The sequence below is a fragment of the Pelophylax lessonae genome (genome assembly GCF_965119305.1).
Source record: "Pelophylax lessonae genome assembly, chromosome: 1".
NCBI lineage: Eukaryota > Metazoa > Chordata > Amphibia > Anura > Ranidae > Pelophylax > Pelophylax lessonae.
In genome coordinates, this window is record NC_138768.1 from 821,180,802 (window position 1) to 821,198,914 (window position 18,113).

General features: G+C 40.0%; 1 protein-coding gene across 1 annotated transcript in view; it reads right to left on the reverse strand.

The window, feature by feature from the left end:
• Positions 1-18,113, reverse strand: part of CD8B (CD8 subunit beta) — a gene marked incomplete at its 3' end in the record, with an annotated part of 32,975 nt that overhangs the window by 9,341 nt on the left and 5,521 nt on the right. The window contains exon 2 of the mRNA XM_082271491.1: positions 3,480-3,845. Within this exon, the coding sequence (XP_082127617.1) occupies positions 3,480-3,845 (366 nt within the window). The remainder of the gene's footprint in view (positions 1-3,479; positions 3,846-18,113) is intronic.

Genomic DNA, 18,113 nt, shown 5'->3' on the forward strand with positions numbered 1-18,113 from the left:
CAATGTCGAAGTCCTGCTAAAAATCGCAGATCGCCGCCATTACTAGTAAAAAAAAAAAAAAAAAGACATAAATCTTTCCCCTAGTCTGTAGACCCGATAACTTTTGCACAAACGAATCAAAATACGCTTATTGTGATTTTTTTTTTTTTTTTTTTACCAAAAATATGTAGCAGAAAACAAATTGGCCTAAAAGGATGAAAAAGTTTGATTTTAAAATGTATTTGTTATATAGCAGATTGTGAATTTTTTTTTTTTTTTTCATAATTGTCACTCTTTTTGTTTATAGCACAAAAAATAAAAATCGCAGAGGTGATCAAATACCACCAAAAGAAAGCTCTATTTGTGGGGGAAAAAATGACATCAATTTTATTATGGAACAGCGTCGCACAAACATGCAATTTTCCGTTAAAATAAAGTAGTGCCGAAACGCACAAAAAGGGCCTGGTCATTAACCACTTTAGGACAGCTCACGTTGCTGCTACTGCAGCAAGGTGGCAGCCCTGGGTCTCGCGATGTAGATCTACGTCACCAGATTCCTCCCTCTCTCGGCGGCAAAACAGAGCTTTCTTTTGGTGGTATTTGATCACCTCTGCGCTTTTCATTTTTTGCGATATTAATAAAAAAAGAGCGAAAATTTTGCAAAAAATTGTCATTTTCTACTTTGACAGTTAAAGAATATCCAATATATTCAGTTTTTGTCATATATTTAGGCCAAAATGTATTAAGCTACATGTCTTTGACAAAAAAATTCTCAATGAGCGTATTTTTAACCGCTTTAAGACCGGAAGATTTTACCCCATTCCTGACCAGGCCATATTTTGCGATTCGGCACTGCATTATTTTAACGGACAATTGCGTGGTCGTGCGTTGCTGTACCCAAATTACATTTATGTCCCTTTTTTCACCACAAATAGAGCTTTCTTTTGGTGGTATTTGATTACCTGTGCAATTTTTACTTTTTGCGCTATAAACAAAAAAAGAGCGACATTTTTGAAAAAATAACAATATTTTTCAAATTTTTTTATATGAAATTCCCCTCCCCCCCAAAAAAAATGTAAAAATCAAAATGTTTTAAAATTTTAAGTCAGTTTTTTTCTGCTACATATGTTTGGTAAAAAAAAAAAATCGCAATAAGCGTATTTTGATTGGTTTGCGCAAAAGTTATCGCAGCTACAACCTACGGGAAAGATTTATGTAATTTATGTCATTTTTATTGTTTTCTTTTTTTTTAACGAGTAATGGCGGCGATCTGCGATTTTTTTTGTGACATTGCGGTGGACAGATCGGACCCTTGACTGACATTTTTGACACTTTTGGGGGGACCAGTGACATTACTACAGTAATCAGTGCTATAAATATGCACTGTTACTGTAATAATGACACTGGCAGGGAACAGGGAAGGGGTTAACTTTATTGGTGATCAAGGGGTTAAATGTATGCCTGGTGCTTACTGACGTGTGTGGGGGGAGGGGATTGTTTGACACAGGGACAGATCGCAGGTTCAGCTATGCTGAATCCTGTAATCTGTCCCTGCCTGTCACATAGGAGATCAGCCCGATTTGTTTACACAAGCGGGCGGATTTCCTCACTCGATCACCGACGATCGGGGAAGAGCAGCGGTGATCACTGCCTCTCCTCCCCTGGCCCAACTCCCGCTGTGTCTGAATACAGCGGGAGCTAGCCTCCGTCTCCGGTAGGTCTACGTCGCTGGACGGAATCGAGCCACTTTGCCGCAGTATGCTCAATGTGAGCAGTCGACAAGTGGTTAATTTTAGGGCAATACCACAATATATTACCCAATTTTGTTGTAAAATATAAAAGAGAAGATTGCAGCGAGTAAATAGATACCCAACATGTCAAGCCAAAAAATTTTATTTGCCTGTGAAATGTCTATTAGTACCCTATGTTTTCCATTAGTGATGCTTTAAAGTGGTTGTAAAAGCTCAAGATTTTTTACTTTCATGCATTCTATGCATGAAGATAAAAAACCTTCTGTGTGCAGCAGCCCCCCTGCCCCCCCCCCACCCCAATACTCACCTGAGCCACATCTCAAACCAGTGATGTGCGCAAGAACCTCGGCTCTCGGAGGATTCTCAGTCCTCATTGACTGAGCCAAGCAGCGGGAGTGGGTCAATCACAGCCAATGAGCCAAGGAGGAGAGAGAGGGGGTGGTGCGAGCCGTAGTTCTGTGTGTGAATGGACACACAGGGGGAGATTTACTAAAACTGGAGAGTGCAAAATCTGGTGCAGCTCTGCATATAAACCAGCTTCCAGGTTTTATTGTTAAAGCTTGATGGAACAAGCTGAATTTAGAAGCTGATTGGCTACCATGCACAGTTGCACCAGATTCTGAGTGCTCCAGCTGTAGTAAATCTGCCCCACAGAGCCGTGGCTCGAGAGCCAACCTGCTTGGGTGCCCCTAGAGCAAATTGCTTGCTCTGGGTGCAATTGGCAGGAGGGAGGAGCCAGGAGCGCCAGAGGGGGACCCGAGAAGAGGAGGATCCAGGCTGCTCTGTGCAAAACCAACTGCACAGCAGGTAAGTATAATATGTTGGCTATTTTTTTTTTTTTTAAGACTTTTAAATTACTTTAAAAGGCCCTACAGGTTATCAGTTTACAGTTAACCATAAATAATGGGCCTAGAATTATTGATCTCACTCTGGCATGTGCAGAGATATGTAACACATGTAGCGCAATAAACTTTTTTTTTTGCATAGGCACAATCATGGCATGCAGTTACATGTGAATGTGCTTGCATGTGGGGGTGACTCAAATATTTTTTGTGGAAGGGAAAAAATTTTGTTCCCGGGTATAATTTAAATTTTTTTACACATTTTTTAGCAATTTTTTTACTAAACGTTTTTTCATTATATAGGGAACAATAAAAGCCTCCTATGTGAAGCGTTTTTTTTTTTTGAGTGTGACAGGCTCTCTTTAATGAGACAACAGGGGTCTAAAAGATCCCTTAAGTTTCCCCTATCCTCCAGTGAATCCAATGGAGTGCAGTGACACAGGACCGGGAAGTGGTGTTTTACACATTGCTTCCAGCTCATTGGCAGGAAGGGGAGATTAGTGAATGGATGTTCATTGATCTCCCTCCCCTCTATACAGGAGCACCTGCCATGCCAGGCCCAGGTCCACCAATGGACATGCAGAGCTCAATAAACATGGCAGGGGAGTATGCAGGGGGCACAGGCACAGTCGCCAGATCACTTTCAACTGACAGCTAACTGCTGGATGTCAGATTTATACAGACTGTGTGTAAAACCCCTATAGCTAACAACGTGCTACGTACGTCTGTGGCAGTAAAAGGAATAAAGCATTTTGAGTATTTTTAAAATTTTTCATTTTGGATGCATATACTAATGTGGAGGTTTTTTATTATTCTATTTGACTTGACTATTTTTAAAGAAAAGCCAAGTTTTAGGAGCTACTTAAAGATTTTGCTTTGAAGACCATCTATAAATCACTATACCTACCAACTGTCAGGTATGTTCCATTTCCAAAGGTGAGCTTTTGTCCCATGTCCACCATGCAGAAATAGGCTCCGCTGTCTGAGTACTGAAGATCTTTTATCTTCATCATGGATGAGGTTGGGAACGAGTTCTTCCTTATGTCCAATCGTTTTTGATTGAAGTTGCCAGGCAAAATGCTTGCCTTTGGGCCAAAAGTGATACATACAAGAAACTGTATTTGTCCTTTTGTGGATGTCTCTCTGCACCAGCAGACTCGTAGATTGTCAGTTGTTGCTCCCTTCACAACACATGTTATCTCTACTTCTTTGTTAACCAATGCAATTGGAGAACCTGGAGACTGGGTTAGAGTTATATTTTGTGTAAGGGTGCCTATGGGAAAAAGAAAGAGAAATCCTTTAAACCATGAACCTAGAAATACAGTAATATTTATAGTTGCATTTCGTTGTATTAGGACTCAAGTGAAATAAAAAATATGTCATTATTTAAAATTAGGGATTGACCGATTATCGGCAATGCCGATATGCACTTTCCCCGATATATCGGAATCGGCCCCTGAGGCTACCGATATTACCGATATTTTGGAAAGTGCATGTACCGAAGTGATGCCTGCAGCTAGAGGCATCACCCCGGTATCGGCTTCCATAGCCGACGGTCGGCTGTCTTGTAATGACAACCGATGTGGCTGAGAAGCCACTCGGCTGTCATTACAAGGAGCGGGAGGGGACATCTCCCCCCTCCCCCTGCCTTCCGTGGCTCGCCCTGGTCTCCTATCCCACTGGGAGACCTGGGCATCCTACCTGTACGGCCGCCGAATAGAAGACCCGATCAAAGTCGCATTCGGCTCTGATCGGGTCTCCATGTAAAAAACCTGGAAGTGATGTCATGACATCACTTCCAGGTACTCGGCGGCAAATTAAAAAAACCGACAGCATTCAAAACAGCCAAACTTGGCGTTTTTAATGCTTTTAAAGCGGAGTTCCGGGCACAGAAGTCATTTTTTAACAAACATACCCCCGGGACAGTCAGGGCTAGTACATTCCACAATGGCTAGCCTCTGATCTGTCCCGGTTCCCACTTACCTTTTAGAAGAAATACTTATAAAATTTCTTCCACAGCGTTTCCATCTCTCTTGTGGGCAGCTGAAGCCGGCGCGGTCCTCTTCTGCGTCTTCTTCTCCCAGAATGCGCCTGCACCGGCCCCTCTCGTCACTTCCGGTGCGGCACTGCATTCCTAAACAGCTTCTGGGCATGCCCAGAAGCTGTTTAGCAGGGGAATGCGGCGTCGCCCGGAAGTGACGAGCGGGGCCGGTGCAGTCGCATTGATTCCTGGGAGCGATGACGTTCAGCTCCCAGGAATCATCGCGAGACAGGAAGTGACAGCGGAGCCGCGGCGCTGAGGGAGGAAGTACCCTGAGGTGAGTATTTACGATCTTCAATTACAAGGTGAGTTTAAAAAAAAAAAAAACCTAACTATCCAATTCCTTTTCAGGTGATGCAGAACTATCGATAAAAAATATCGATTTTGTGCCCGGGAACTCCGCTTTAAGTGCAGAGGAGAGGTTTGGGGTCTTTAAGAGTACCTGTAAAAAAAAAAAAAAAAAAAAAAACATTTTAAATGCCTGAAAATATAGGCCAATATGACCAAAATATTGGTATCAGCACAAAAAAAATGATATAGGTTGATCACTATTCAACATATTTGTAATTCTTAAAGAACAAATTTGTGATTAGGACAGTAAAGCTAAGCTGGGAACCCCACTTTTTTCACTGCAGTTAAGCAGCACAGGGTGGTCACCAGCCTTAGCTTGTGATTGGACAATGATGGAGCAGAAGGGAACTGATGAGGACCCCTTTCTGCTATGCTATAATAGTGCGCAGCAATAGAGACTGACAACAGTGACAAAGAAAATAGCCATGAATAGCTCAGAGGGCTGATGCTCCATCTCTATCCTGCTGTGTAAATGATTACGGAAGGCTGTTATGAGGACATATTCAGATATTTACACAAATTTTAAGTAAAAGTATTTAAATACTTCAAAAACTTCTAACTTAATAAAAGATCCATGCACATCTAAATGCAAAATAATGGAACTCTTCTACCAAAAGGGAGTAGAAGGGAGATTATTTTCTGGAATTAGGGTTGCCAGTGTGTCAAATAATCTTCAAAACATTGTACTTTTTGAAAAGAAAGAGTGAAGATCAGTGGAAATAATTTATCATTAGATGATTATGAGGTCTTTACATTAACCTCTTCATGATGGAGGGTAAAACAAATATTAATACCCGAACAGTTTAGCAACTTTACGTTTTAGAAAACTATACGTATCATCGAACCGACTTAGCGTATCCAGTGTGAATTATACCTTGGTTTTTTTTTTAGGACAAATTGGGCTTTCATTTAGTGACAAATAGTAATCTTCTGATTGTTTTTTTATTATGGAAGGAAAATGGGCAGAAAATAGAAAAAAATATATATTTTTTTAAATATAGCTGGAAATTTCTTGCTTTTACCATAACCTACCACCAAAGAACAAACCCCCCCCCCAAAAAAAAGAATCTCCTGCTCCTGAAAATCACAGTGATATCACATATATGTATGTTTTTTGTTGTTTGTACCAATAATAGGGCCCAGAAACAATAGTGCACATTTTGCTTTTTTTATCCTACCTATTAAAACCTGAAAATTATACTTTAACCCCTTCATGCCAATGCCTTTTTCTGACATTTGTTGCCTACAAGTTAAAATCCGTATTTTTTGCTAGAAAATTACTTAGAACCCCCAAAAATTATATATATATATATTTTTAGGGCCTAGAGAAAATAATTGCGATTGTTGCAATATTTTAGGTCACACAGTATTTGCGCAGCGGTCTTTCAACCGCACAGTAAAGTTAGCCCAAATGTTTTGTATAATGTGAAAGAATGTTACGCCGAGTAAATAGATACCCATCATGTCATACTTTAAAATTGCGCACACTGATGGAATGGTGATAAACTACGGTACTTAAAAATCTCCATAGGTGACACTTTAAACATTTCTACAGGTTACCAGTTTAGAGTTACAGAGGAGGTATTGTGTAAATATTGCTCTCACTCTAATGATCATGGTGATACCTCACATGTGTGGTTTGAACACTATTTACATTTGTGGTCGCGACTTACGTATGCTTTTGCTTCTGCGTGCGAGCACGGAGGGATGGGGCGTTTTTAATTTCTTACATTTTTTTCCTATTTATTTTATTTTTTTATTTTTACACTGTCCCTTTAAAAAAAATAAAAATTCTGATCACTTTGATTGCTGTGACAAGGAATGTAAACATCCCTTGTGACAATAATAGGCAGTGACAGGTACTCTTTATAGAGGGATCTGGGGTCGAAAAGACCCCAAATCCCTCTTTTGCACTTAAAAGCATTCAAAACTCCAAGCTCTAAAAATGGTGCCGGGGTGATGCCTGCAGCTGCAGGCATCACCCCGGTACAACCCATTCAAGCCAAGGCCCTATATTTGCGTACGGTTGGTGTGAAGGGGTTGAAAAAAGTAAATTACGTTTTGTAAAAATCTGAACTAAAATTCACTGACCCTAACCTTTGACCATGCCCTTTGAGCCTAACCATGACCCAAACTTAGATCAAACCGAGATATAGCTATTTTATCTTTTATTTTTTTCATCCTTTTTTTTTTTCTTTTTTGCTCACAGTTTTTGTTTACAATTTTCTTCTCTAACAAGGAGAAAACGATACAATGTACAGTATCTTTTTCTTCATTCAAGAGGAGAAAACAAATACAGGGATGGGCCGTACAGTGACTGTTCACTGTGATAGCCAATCAGAGGCTATCACAACGATCATCGTTAGTATGAGACCCAGGGTTGTCACCGACAGCTCGGTCTTTGTACTGGGAGCACACCGTGCAGCATGCTCTCAGCACAAACACAGCAGCGTATATATGCGGTCCCACGGATAATGACCCACTTCCATGAGGCCGCATATATGTGTATGCTCAATGGGAAAGGGTTATTTTATTATGGCTACACACAAGAAAAAGCGCAACTGGTCAGAACTAAGCAGTAACCCAGAAGCTATTGAAGGCCGGCCCAAAAAAAATATATAAATAAATAAATAAATAAATAGACTAAAATATGGGGAGACAATGAGTATAATACAAGATGACATAAGGGTATAAGGCAAGTGATGAAAAGTCCAATATAATAAAAATCCATATGTATACCTAAAGGAATCCATCCATGAGGACCAGAAGTAAAGTCCCAAAAGGCACTGTGAACAAAAGTAAAAGACAGGAGGCGCCTCTCAGTGTAATAGGTAGGGTAATTTATTAAGAGCAATAAATAAACAACTCACAAACAATAAGGAGTTGAATGCCTGGGATCGATGTCCTGGAGAGAGTCATCCGTAGTTCTCCACAAGAGTCTGGCACTTTCAGGGGGGTCCATCACTGTAATAAAGAAGCCGGCTGGACGGTGTGTGTCAGGACCGCACAGAATGCTGGCGTGTCGGACAACCGAAAGCAAGGCCTGAAGCGCTGTTGGCCGCGGATGTCGTCACTAATTGTGCGACGCGTTTCCGAGCTTGCTGTGGTCCCAACGGTCCTCTGCGGTTCTGACACACACTGTCCAGCCGGCTTCTTTATCACGGTGACCCCCCTGACAGCGCCGGACTCCTGTGGAAAACTACGGATGACTCGCTCCAGGATATCGATCCCAGGCATTCAACTCCTTATTGTTTGTGAGTTGTTTATTTATTGCGCTTAATAAATTACCTTACTTATTACATTTAGAGGCGCCTCCTGTATTTTACTTTTATTATGTCTTGTTTACCGTGATCTGGATATGTTTTATTGTTATAGAAAGTGAGAGTGTTAGAGATCAGTGTTAGTCACTCGTGTAGGCAGGGCTGGTGTTGGGGAGATCTGTTTGTTTCTGACTCCCACATGGATGGAATCCTTATTCCTTTATTACACATCAGAGCTTCATGACCACTATGAGTCATGGTAAAAAAATCGAAAGGGTTTCCAGGGAAGCCCTGAGTTTAAGAATCAAATGGCAAAACTATTTTTTTTCTCAGAGCTTGTCAGCCTCTATATAAATTCAGTTGGTTGCCTGATATCACATTTTGAAAATCTTAGATGCATAAAATAAAGAAAAATAATAGTATAGATGCCATCTGTCTTAGATTTGCCAGGACAGTCCTGTACCCATGTGCACTGTGTACTAGGCTGTTTCCCAAGATAAATTGCAAAGTGAACAAAGAGAAATTGTGTTAATTTTGAATATCCAAACATTTACTCAAAAAAACAAATCTTGCACGATTGTGCATGCAATGTGAAGGCAACAGCAGAGGCGTAACTAGAACCTTCAGGGCCCCGGTGCAAGAAACCATGAAGGGACCCCCAGACCCCTGACCGGGGCCCTTCCCTTCAAGTTTGGGGCTCTTCTCACTGATCCTGGGGCCCTTTACTCTCATTGCGGGACCCTTTCACAAGTTCTGCAGTGGGCTCCCTTCCTGCCATCTTGGGGCCTCCCCGCGGTGGTGGAATGCCATGACCCAGTCGCAAGTGTGAAACTTTGCGGTCCTGGAAGTTCACCCACTGGTGTCAGTAGTTTTTATTTTTTGGTATTTTAATTGTATTATTACAATGCCACTTACTATGACTCTGTCCATTCAGAAAAGGAAGGGGCTGGTAAATTAAATATTTACCGACCCCTTCCTGGTTCTCTATTGTGACATCCTATCCTATCCAGTTGTACAGGGGAGCCGCACAGGCCCCCTGGAGCATGGGGCCCGGTTGCAATTGCAACCCCTGCAACCCCTGTAGTTATGCCCCTGCGCAACAGTACATTTTCACTAACATTTGCTTTGCTAGGTGAAAATCCTCAATTCATTTAAGCTGGTTATGAAATGGATCAAAATTTGTCTGGCCCCTGCTGAAGCAGCTAAATTTCAATCCATCTATGGCTGTTCCCGTTCAAGAGAAGTTGATCTAATGATTGACTTCTCATGACCCGTCTTGTTGCAACTTTTTGTGATCAGTGTATTCTGACAGAGTAGGAGTCCTCACTGCCCAATTGTGTGGATGGGGGTATCCATTAATTTTTTTTTTCAATCAGCCCACTGATATATGACCATGACCAGCCGTACTAAATCAATCCCAGATATCAGCAACATAGAAAGCAATTAGGTTTATGTTATCTTGCATTTTTTGCAGTTCTAAAACTGTGCTAAAAGCATATAAAAATATGTTTACATACATAGTCACAAAAAATATATTTAAAGCACGGGAAAAAAAATAAGTTAGCAGTTGGAAAAAAAATGTGCTTTTAGGTGGAATATCCACTGAAAGAACATTTAGTGTTACATGTTGACAGAAAAATGAATTTTTTTACCAATGCTGTAAGATGAACAATCTTCTCATGTGTCTACTGAGCAAGCAATTGTACATAGGGATAATTCCAATTTTCACACCTGGAAGTATCTGATTTTTATTATCTGTTAGCATATTTTCCAAATTTTCCTATTGATTTTAGCAGAAAAAAAGTGTGACTAAAAGAATGATCTTGGAGGGTTTTACACAGCCTATCAATCGGCAGTATGCCATGTCTACTACAACAGTACCAAAATTGTACACAGAATTATTTCCAATTTTCACACCTGGAAGTATCTGATTTTTATTATCTGTTAGCATATTTTTCAAATTTTCTTATTGATTTTAGCAGAAAAAAGTGTGTCTAAAAGAATGATCTTGGAAGGTTTTATGCAGCCTATCAATCGGCAGTATGTCATATCTACTCCAACGGTACCAAAAGATGATCAAACGACAGCTATCACACGTATCCACAATCATCTCTGCTAGAGATAAGTTTATCCAAGTAAAGTTCTCACATTGTGCATATTACACTCCAAATATCCTATTCAAAATGTGTAAATTACCCTCTCCTTCTTGCCATGAATACCCTTCTGACAATGGCACATTTTACCATATGATCTGAAAGAGCCCATTTATATGTACCTTCAGGTCTGCCGTAACAGATTTTTTTAGCTCCATCCTTTAAATACCCGACATGTATGTAACCCCTGTAGATGTTTGCTGGGCTATTTGGTGGACTCTGACCTAACTAATTACATTAAACGTTTATTACGACTATTATTTTATTATGTGAAAAGGGCTATTTCAATTCATTGGAAATCCTATGATTTCCTGACTAGCTCAGTGGCTCAGACTTATTAACCAAGCAATCTCTATGTATAAGTTAACATGAGTCTTGAGGATGCCACCTAAAAATTGAAAAATCTCTAGTTGTCCCTGGCTGAAATCACAATCCACAATACTGCTTGATTAACCTGTTAACTCATCTATGAATGCATAGGAATAGGAGTGACAGTCTAGATGGTGCTCGACCTCTAAAGTCCTGTTAGACCTTTATGCTGGATTGATTAGTGAGGATATATATGTGATTGCTGAATACTTTATTGTATGGATCTACTGCATTTAGTGGATAGGCGTTAATTGTAATGTGTTCTTATATACTCTTATTGCGTAGCTTTTCTAGGAAAAGTTTTATTGGAAATGATACAAATTTCCTTTAAAAAACAAATGACAGCTGAGACTGGATCAGGATCTGGTAGCAGGTTTGCATCTAACGTGGCATTTCTATGCCTTCTTAAGTCTAATAAAAAACAAAAGCTTGCTTGCATTTTTTCTAGCCAATAGCCTACTGCACCCAAATAGAAGGTTCACTATTGATATCAGTAATGCCTTATCTATATTGATCATTTTGTCTTTCTTTAAAGGGAATGTATAGTCAGTATGTATGTTCTTATTTAATATGATCTGAACCAGCTTTTGTCAACCAGGATAGATTGGAGCCCTAGGGTTCACCCAGAGGTTGTTAGGGTTTTTTTTTTTCTTTTTTACCTAGACCATCATTTTATTGAGGCTGTACTCCCATTGCCTGCCAGTGTTAGGTGGTCCATCCCCCCGTGATCATCAATCTAAGGAGACCCTTCTTCACCACCAATGCAAGGGATAAACTGATGTAAGAGGGCACTTTTCCACTGATCATCAATGTCAGCTGGCTTTAATCCATTGAAAACCAATGTTATCGAACATTAAAATTTTTATTGGCTGCATTTTTATCTACCTATTATTATTATTATTAACCATTTTATTTTATTATTACTATATACACTGAACAGCCATAACAATATGACCACCCACCCAATTTATGAGTATGGCCCCCTTTTGCTAAAACAGCCCTGACCCACTGAGGCATGGACACCAATTTAACATCCACATGAATGGCAGGACCCAAGGTTTCCCAGCAGAACATTGCCCAAAGCATCACACTGCCTCTGCCGACTTGCCTTCTTACACAGCATCCTGGTGCCATCTCTTCCCCAGGTAAGTGATGCACATGCACCCGGCCATCCGCATGATGTAAAAGAAAACGTCATTCATCAGCCAAGGCCACTTTCTTCCATTGCTCCGTAGTCCAATTCTGATGCCCATGTGACTATTATAGAGGCTTTTGGCTGTGGACATGGGTCACCATGGGCTTCACAGCCTCTAAACAACAATCCGCGATGCCCATTTTGTTCTGCTTTCACCACATCGACTTCATGGACAACATGTTCACTTGCTGCCTAATATACCCCACCAATTTTCAGATGCCATTGTAACGAGATATTCCCTTTACCTGTCAGTGGTCATATGGCTGATCAGTGTATACTTTTGTTGTATAGAGAAGCCCTAGGTGTCAACAACACCCAAGTATTCCACAATCCCTATTCTTTTACTTATTTAAATTTTGCTCTAATGTACCAGCGCTGGTTCCCTAAGACCTCAAGGTTATTTTAAGGGTTCTCCCAGGTGGGGTACCCGTTTGCTTAAGAGATCCTTATACAAATTGGAAGGCTTGTAGCACCACACCTTCCTATAGCTGTGTTGGTATCTAAGCTAAATAGCTAAAGCCGTACCACCTTGTATTGAGGCATACAGAGTTTCATTTAGAGAGAGTCTGTCTAAAAGGAAACGTTATCCAGAATGTGCTGTAAATAAGTGTCATGTGCACCCTGTATTAAATGTTAATTTGTAATATAAAAATATATATTAAATATCAGTTTAAAAAACAAAAACAACACTGACCTTAAACTATTATAGTTTTCCGTCAAAGTTCCAATGCCACACAATTGCTAGTGTTGGAAAACTTACAACACACAAAGAAATTTTGTCTGCCATACCTGATAACCATCAATTAATTTAGTTTAAAAAAATAAGTTAGAGCAGAATAGTGCACGGATATACTAATGGTAAATCCTTTGATTTTTATCCTATATTATCAATGAAATTAACTCTACATTATTTACACTCATTTGTGTGTTTTTACGGGCAGGATATTTTCGTATTCTCTTTCTGCGTGCAGCTGTACATGTTTGGCTTTTATGTCTTAATGCTTTTCATGTTTACTGGTTTTCATTCTAGTTTTTGTAGAAAAACACTTATGACCCACATTAATTTACATCTGTCAACACAAGGATCATTGCTAGTTGGCACAATATAAGCACAGACCTACCTATCATATCAAGGATAAACCTAAATGATTCAATACATTTGTATCAGGTTGGGAAGGCCCTTGCACTACATGGGTGATCTAAAGAAAATTGTATAATCAGATTATATACTGTATGGTTAGCTTAGATCTAACTAAATATCAGGACTTCATATTTTCATTGCATATATGAAGTCAGACTCTCAAAAAAGTATCTTCTACCAGTCATGCATCTTTACTGCTCAAGTGTATAGCAGAACAGTCCCTATTAATGTGGTATATTAAAGAATGTCATGTCTTCAATCTCAGAGGTACAGTAAGAGCCGGTTCACACTTGTGCGGATGCGCTGATCGCATGTAATTCGGAGCGCACTGCTCCTTCATTACATGCGATCTCCTGTGTGGATGCGAGTTCAGCCATACACTTTGTATGGCTGAATTTGCAGCACATCCGCAGCAAACACGCACATGAGGCATTTTTTGAGCCGCCTCAGAATCGGATCGCACAGTGGTTCACACTTGTGCGATCCAATTCTGTGCAAACTTGCAGATCGCACTGCGATATGCGATCAAACTGGGGGTGTCGTTAACATTTAATTGACACCCCCTGCGTATCGCATATGGCAGTGTGAACTGCCAGATGTGCGGATGCGATGCGGGAACACGCTGCATATTCGCAGCCTTCCCGCATCACACAAATGTGAACCGAGCCTAATTATGTGAACCCAAGTCACATCAGCCCTTCAGGGTGCTATCTTATCTGTAAAATGAATTGGGGGGATAACAGGTACGGCTGGTAAGTTCTTTTAATTTTATATCTTGCCACGGTTATGCCAAAGCCAGATCATGCAACAATTGGAAATTGTAAAGTTTACATCAGAAACAACTAACCTCAGCCTGCAAGCTACCCTGTGCGTTTTTTTCTAAAATTTGTATTTATCTGTTGTATCAAACCCATTAAGAGAATAAAAAAAAGTTAAAAAGAAAGAAGAGTCTAACGTGGGGACCTCCAAAATTAATAAAGCTGTAAGTCTCATCATCAACGCATCTTGGATTTTCATGTTGGGCAATCAACTACAGTCTAGAGGTGCTCAGAGATATCGGATGGCTTCCTTTGGATGACTGTAATCATTTCCAGGAGCAGACTATTATTCTCTAAAGTCAGTACAGATGATGCCATGGGTCAACACGATGCTCAAAATTAGGATTTAATTAGGGACAATTACAATCTTATAGCATTGAGGCAGTTTTGTTAACATTCAATTTTCCCACAAAGCAAGCCAAAGTTCAAACTGAATTGTATGTCTTCCGTGGTAGAGTAATTTGCAATGGAGAGCTGTAGAAGCATTGTTTAAGATTAAAGATAGATCAAATTTCAAAACCCTGCCCGGTCCCCCCGGAAATAGGTGCTGCCAGGGGGATATGGCTGCTTTGCAATTTGTTAACAAAGTCATAGTGGGGGTGATTTTTTTAAAATTAGAGAATGCAAAATCTGCTGCAGCTGTGCTTAGACGCCAATCGGCTTCAAGTTTTTTTTTTTTCAAAGCTTAATTGAACAAGCTGAAGTTAGAAATTGATTGGCTACCATGAACAGCTGCACCAGATTTTGCACTCTCTTGCAAATGTTGGCAATCCCAGAGACTTGAGTAGAAGTCCACATGTATGCCTTGACTGCATATTTTAAACATATATGCAATTAAGGGCTCTGCTATAATTAGGACTTTAGAAGCAGGTTTCATATTAACTGAAAACTATCAAATGCTGGAGTGCTGGGGAATTAGAGGATTTTGTGACTGCCTTAATTTTTTTAATCTAATTATCTTTTAAAATCAAATTTTTAGAGAAGCGTGTTATGTCTGATGGAGAGGCGACTGGAACTTACATCTAGATCATACATACATTTAAAGAGTAGTCACTATCAGTATGCAAAATCCAAAATGACATCCGTACTTTTTGGTTGAAGTGCTTAGGCATTGGCAATTTTGGTAGTGCGTCAAATATCCTACCACCTAGAGTTTGTAGCTAGCTCACATGTATGCTATTTGCACAAGTCAGAGATTCTCATATATGAGGAACGTATTCTGTGTTCATAGGACTAGTGATGCATTTTATTTAAGCAATAGCAATCTTTTTGTGTGCTGGTGCGACTGACATCACTGACTGGCCTACCATTTTCACTGCAGTCGATCTTATTTTGTGTGAACTTCAGTATTTATCTAAACTACCAACATTAAAATCAGGGACTTAAGACGGTTCACTGTCCAAGTATGGCTGCCAGCGTAGTTCAGGGCTCACAAATATTGGTCCTGCGGTTGTATTCTGAAAATGAGTTGCCTCCAGTTTATCCAGCTGGTCAACAATCAGTATAAACATGAACGAATAATTTTTTGTGAATTATTTTAATTATCTGACTTAAGTTTTTCCTACAGAACTGTATTTTTGTTAGGAAATACATCTGCAGCTTAAAGGGTCCATCTGCCCAAGAGTTAAATAAATTGCTGTAGGTAACGCTAATGGGATGAGGCTTCTTTGATGTTTGGATACTTTAAAAGCAAGATCTCCTTGCCGTAAATATCCAACCCTGTTCCTGTTTACCTGGACGTTTTGGGTAACCCCACTGACGTTTGTGTGTTCCAGCTCTTCCTGTTACATTCTTTATAATATAAAATATATATTTTTTCAAACAGAGAGAGTGGGAATCCTTCATAATGGTTACTGATGGTGACAACCCTGGGAACTCAGTGCAGAGATCTCACCATACGTGTCCCTAAGAGCTTGTACACATGTGCGGCAGAAACTGTCACACCTCTGAAAAGTGTTCCACGCTCAGATCACTTTTCAGAGGTGTTTGGCAGGCGGCGCGAGGAATCGATCTGTCACCTCCTCACCACCTGTTTAGTGATCATTTTTGTACTACCATACGGCAATCATGTGCATTGCACATGGTTGTGGCGTAACCCCCTAGAACTGCATTAGCCGTGTTCGCCGGTGGCACCGCCCGCTCAAAGCATTTTGTCATTTAATTTTCGCTATAGCCATGAAGCACAGCATTGCAGCCGCAGGATGTGTGCAGCCATTAGTGGCTGTATATTAGTGTTCAGACGGGAGGTTGGGGGGAGGTAAAACTGTGGCTCAATCTCCTGGTTCTACTGCCCTTCAGATGCACGTGTGAATGAAGCCTAAGAGATAGATGGGATTCCAAAGTGGGTTTAATGCTCCAGCTGCTACAAAAACCTGAGATATCCTACTTGAGTGGACTGACCTTCAAAAAAATTATTTGTATAATAAAATTGGTTCTTATTACTTTAGGAAAGTTTCTAGGTGATACTTAGAATAAAAGAAGGTAGCACTTGCCAGGGTAAACCAGGGATACCAAGTGGCATATCTAGTCTTCCTTTGTTGTCTTTCTTGCTTTGCTAGACTTTGGCCTGAATAATAAAATTATTTATTGTTCATGTGGATTCTTTATACCTTTGGGTGTCACCAGTATTGGAGAAGAGATTAAACAGCACTGTGTGCGTATTACTGGTCCTCATTCCTTTCACTAATGGTTCACAGTAATCTTATTTTCAGGACAAGCTTTAAGGGCGTGTCTCCTTCAAGGTCCAACCAGTACTGCTTAGACCTTGAAGAAGGAGACACACTTTGAAAATCTGTATGTTAGTGCAAATAAAAAAAGTATCACGAACAGTACTCGATTGTCTTTGATGCAAGTGCACTAATACAGCTACATTCAAGTCAGTAACCTTATATCACTATTGCTGACAGTTTACAGTTTAAAACAATCTTGTTGTGTGCTGCGGTACTAACTTTGAAAAAAAATTGACAGTTTCAAAGTTGGACATGTTTTAGAAAATACTGTTTAGTTTTGGTTTAAAAGGAAGGTAACCAGTTCAAGGATTGTCTTGTGGTTATCGTTTTGCTGGATGGTCTCAGTAAGCCTTCAACATTTGTGAGAATTTATCACAAATTTTACCTATGTATTTTATTTGTCTGAAAAAGACATTCGACAAGGACAACAAATTAGGTACATTCCCTGGTGCATTAGCTTTATAAAAAACAGCATATAAGACTTAAAGCAACTCTATGGTAAATAAAGATACGCTGATTAGATCCTGATATTTTTGTCCCTTGGATATTATTCATCTGCACAACATAATTCATCAAAGTTCTGGCATGTGATGCATTTTTCTGCATTGAAAATTCAATGTATGGACAAGAGAATATACACGGATGACTTTGGGAGCTGCTCACAACAACGTGTTGCATTACAGGGAAAGTACATATGAGAACTGTAAGCCGCATTTTGGAAGGGCTGACCTTCATATTGCTATTCAAGTCAATTGAGTGAAATTTTTAAAGCAGCACAGATTGCAACAACATTTGTTGATGAGCGCACATTAGTGCATTTTTACAGTGTGAGACAGTCTTAGGCAGGCCATAGACGATTCGAATTACGTATGATTTATCGTTCGATAAACGAAAGCGGCACTCGTGCACATCATTGAGTGTACCATCAATGTGAGCCGAAAATCGTACGACAAAACACTATTTTTTGTGCCTTTTAACCACATCTCTACCGGACACACTCCCTACTGTTCTGTGTTTTGTTAGGCGAAATCATACAACTCCCCCACTAATGATACGAAATTCGGCCAAATTTCGGCTGAATTTTTGCTGTCGTACGAAAATCGAACGTTTTACATACCACACTAACGATACGAAAAACGTTCGATAACACTGCCAGTTACGATTTTCGAACGAAATTCGAATCGTCTATGGCCTGCCTTAGTCTAATTAGTCATTGTCTCATGTCACCCAGTATTGGACATCTTGACCAATTTTAATCCTTGCTGACCATTGTCTAAGTGCGGCATGAAGACCACATCTTCAGCAGACTGGTATACTACTTGGAATATCATGTGTTCTCCACCAGTCTGGTGTGGCTGATAGCAATGTTACGGGATGTCAAACAGATAACACGCACACAAGAACATATATCTCACGAAAGTCCAAGGTATTGGTCATAGGGATAGTCTACTGGGCTTCAAAGTCCCTACAATTCCTTAAAAGAT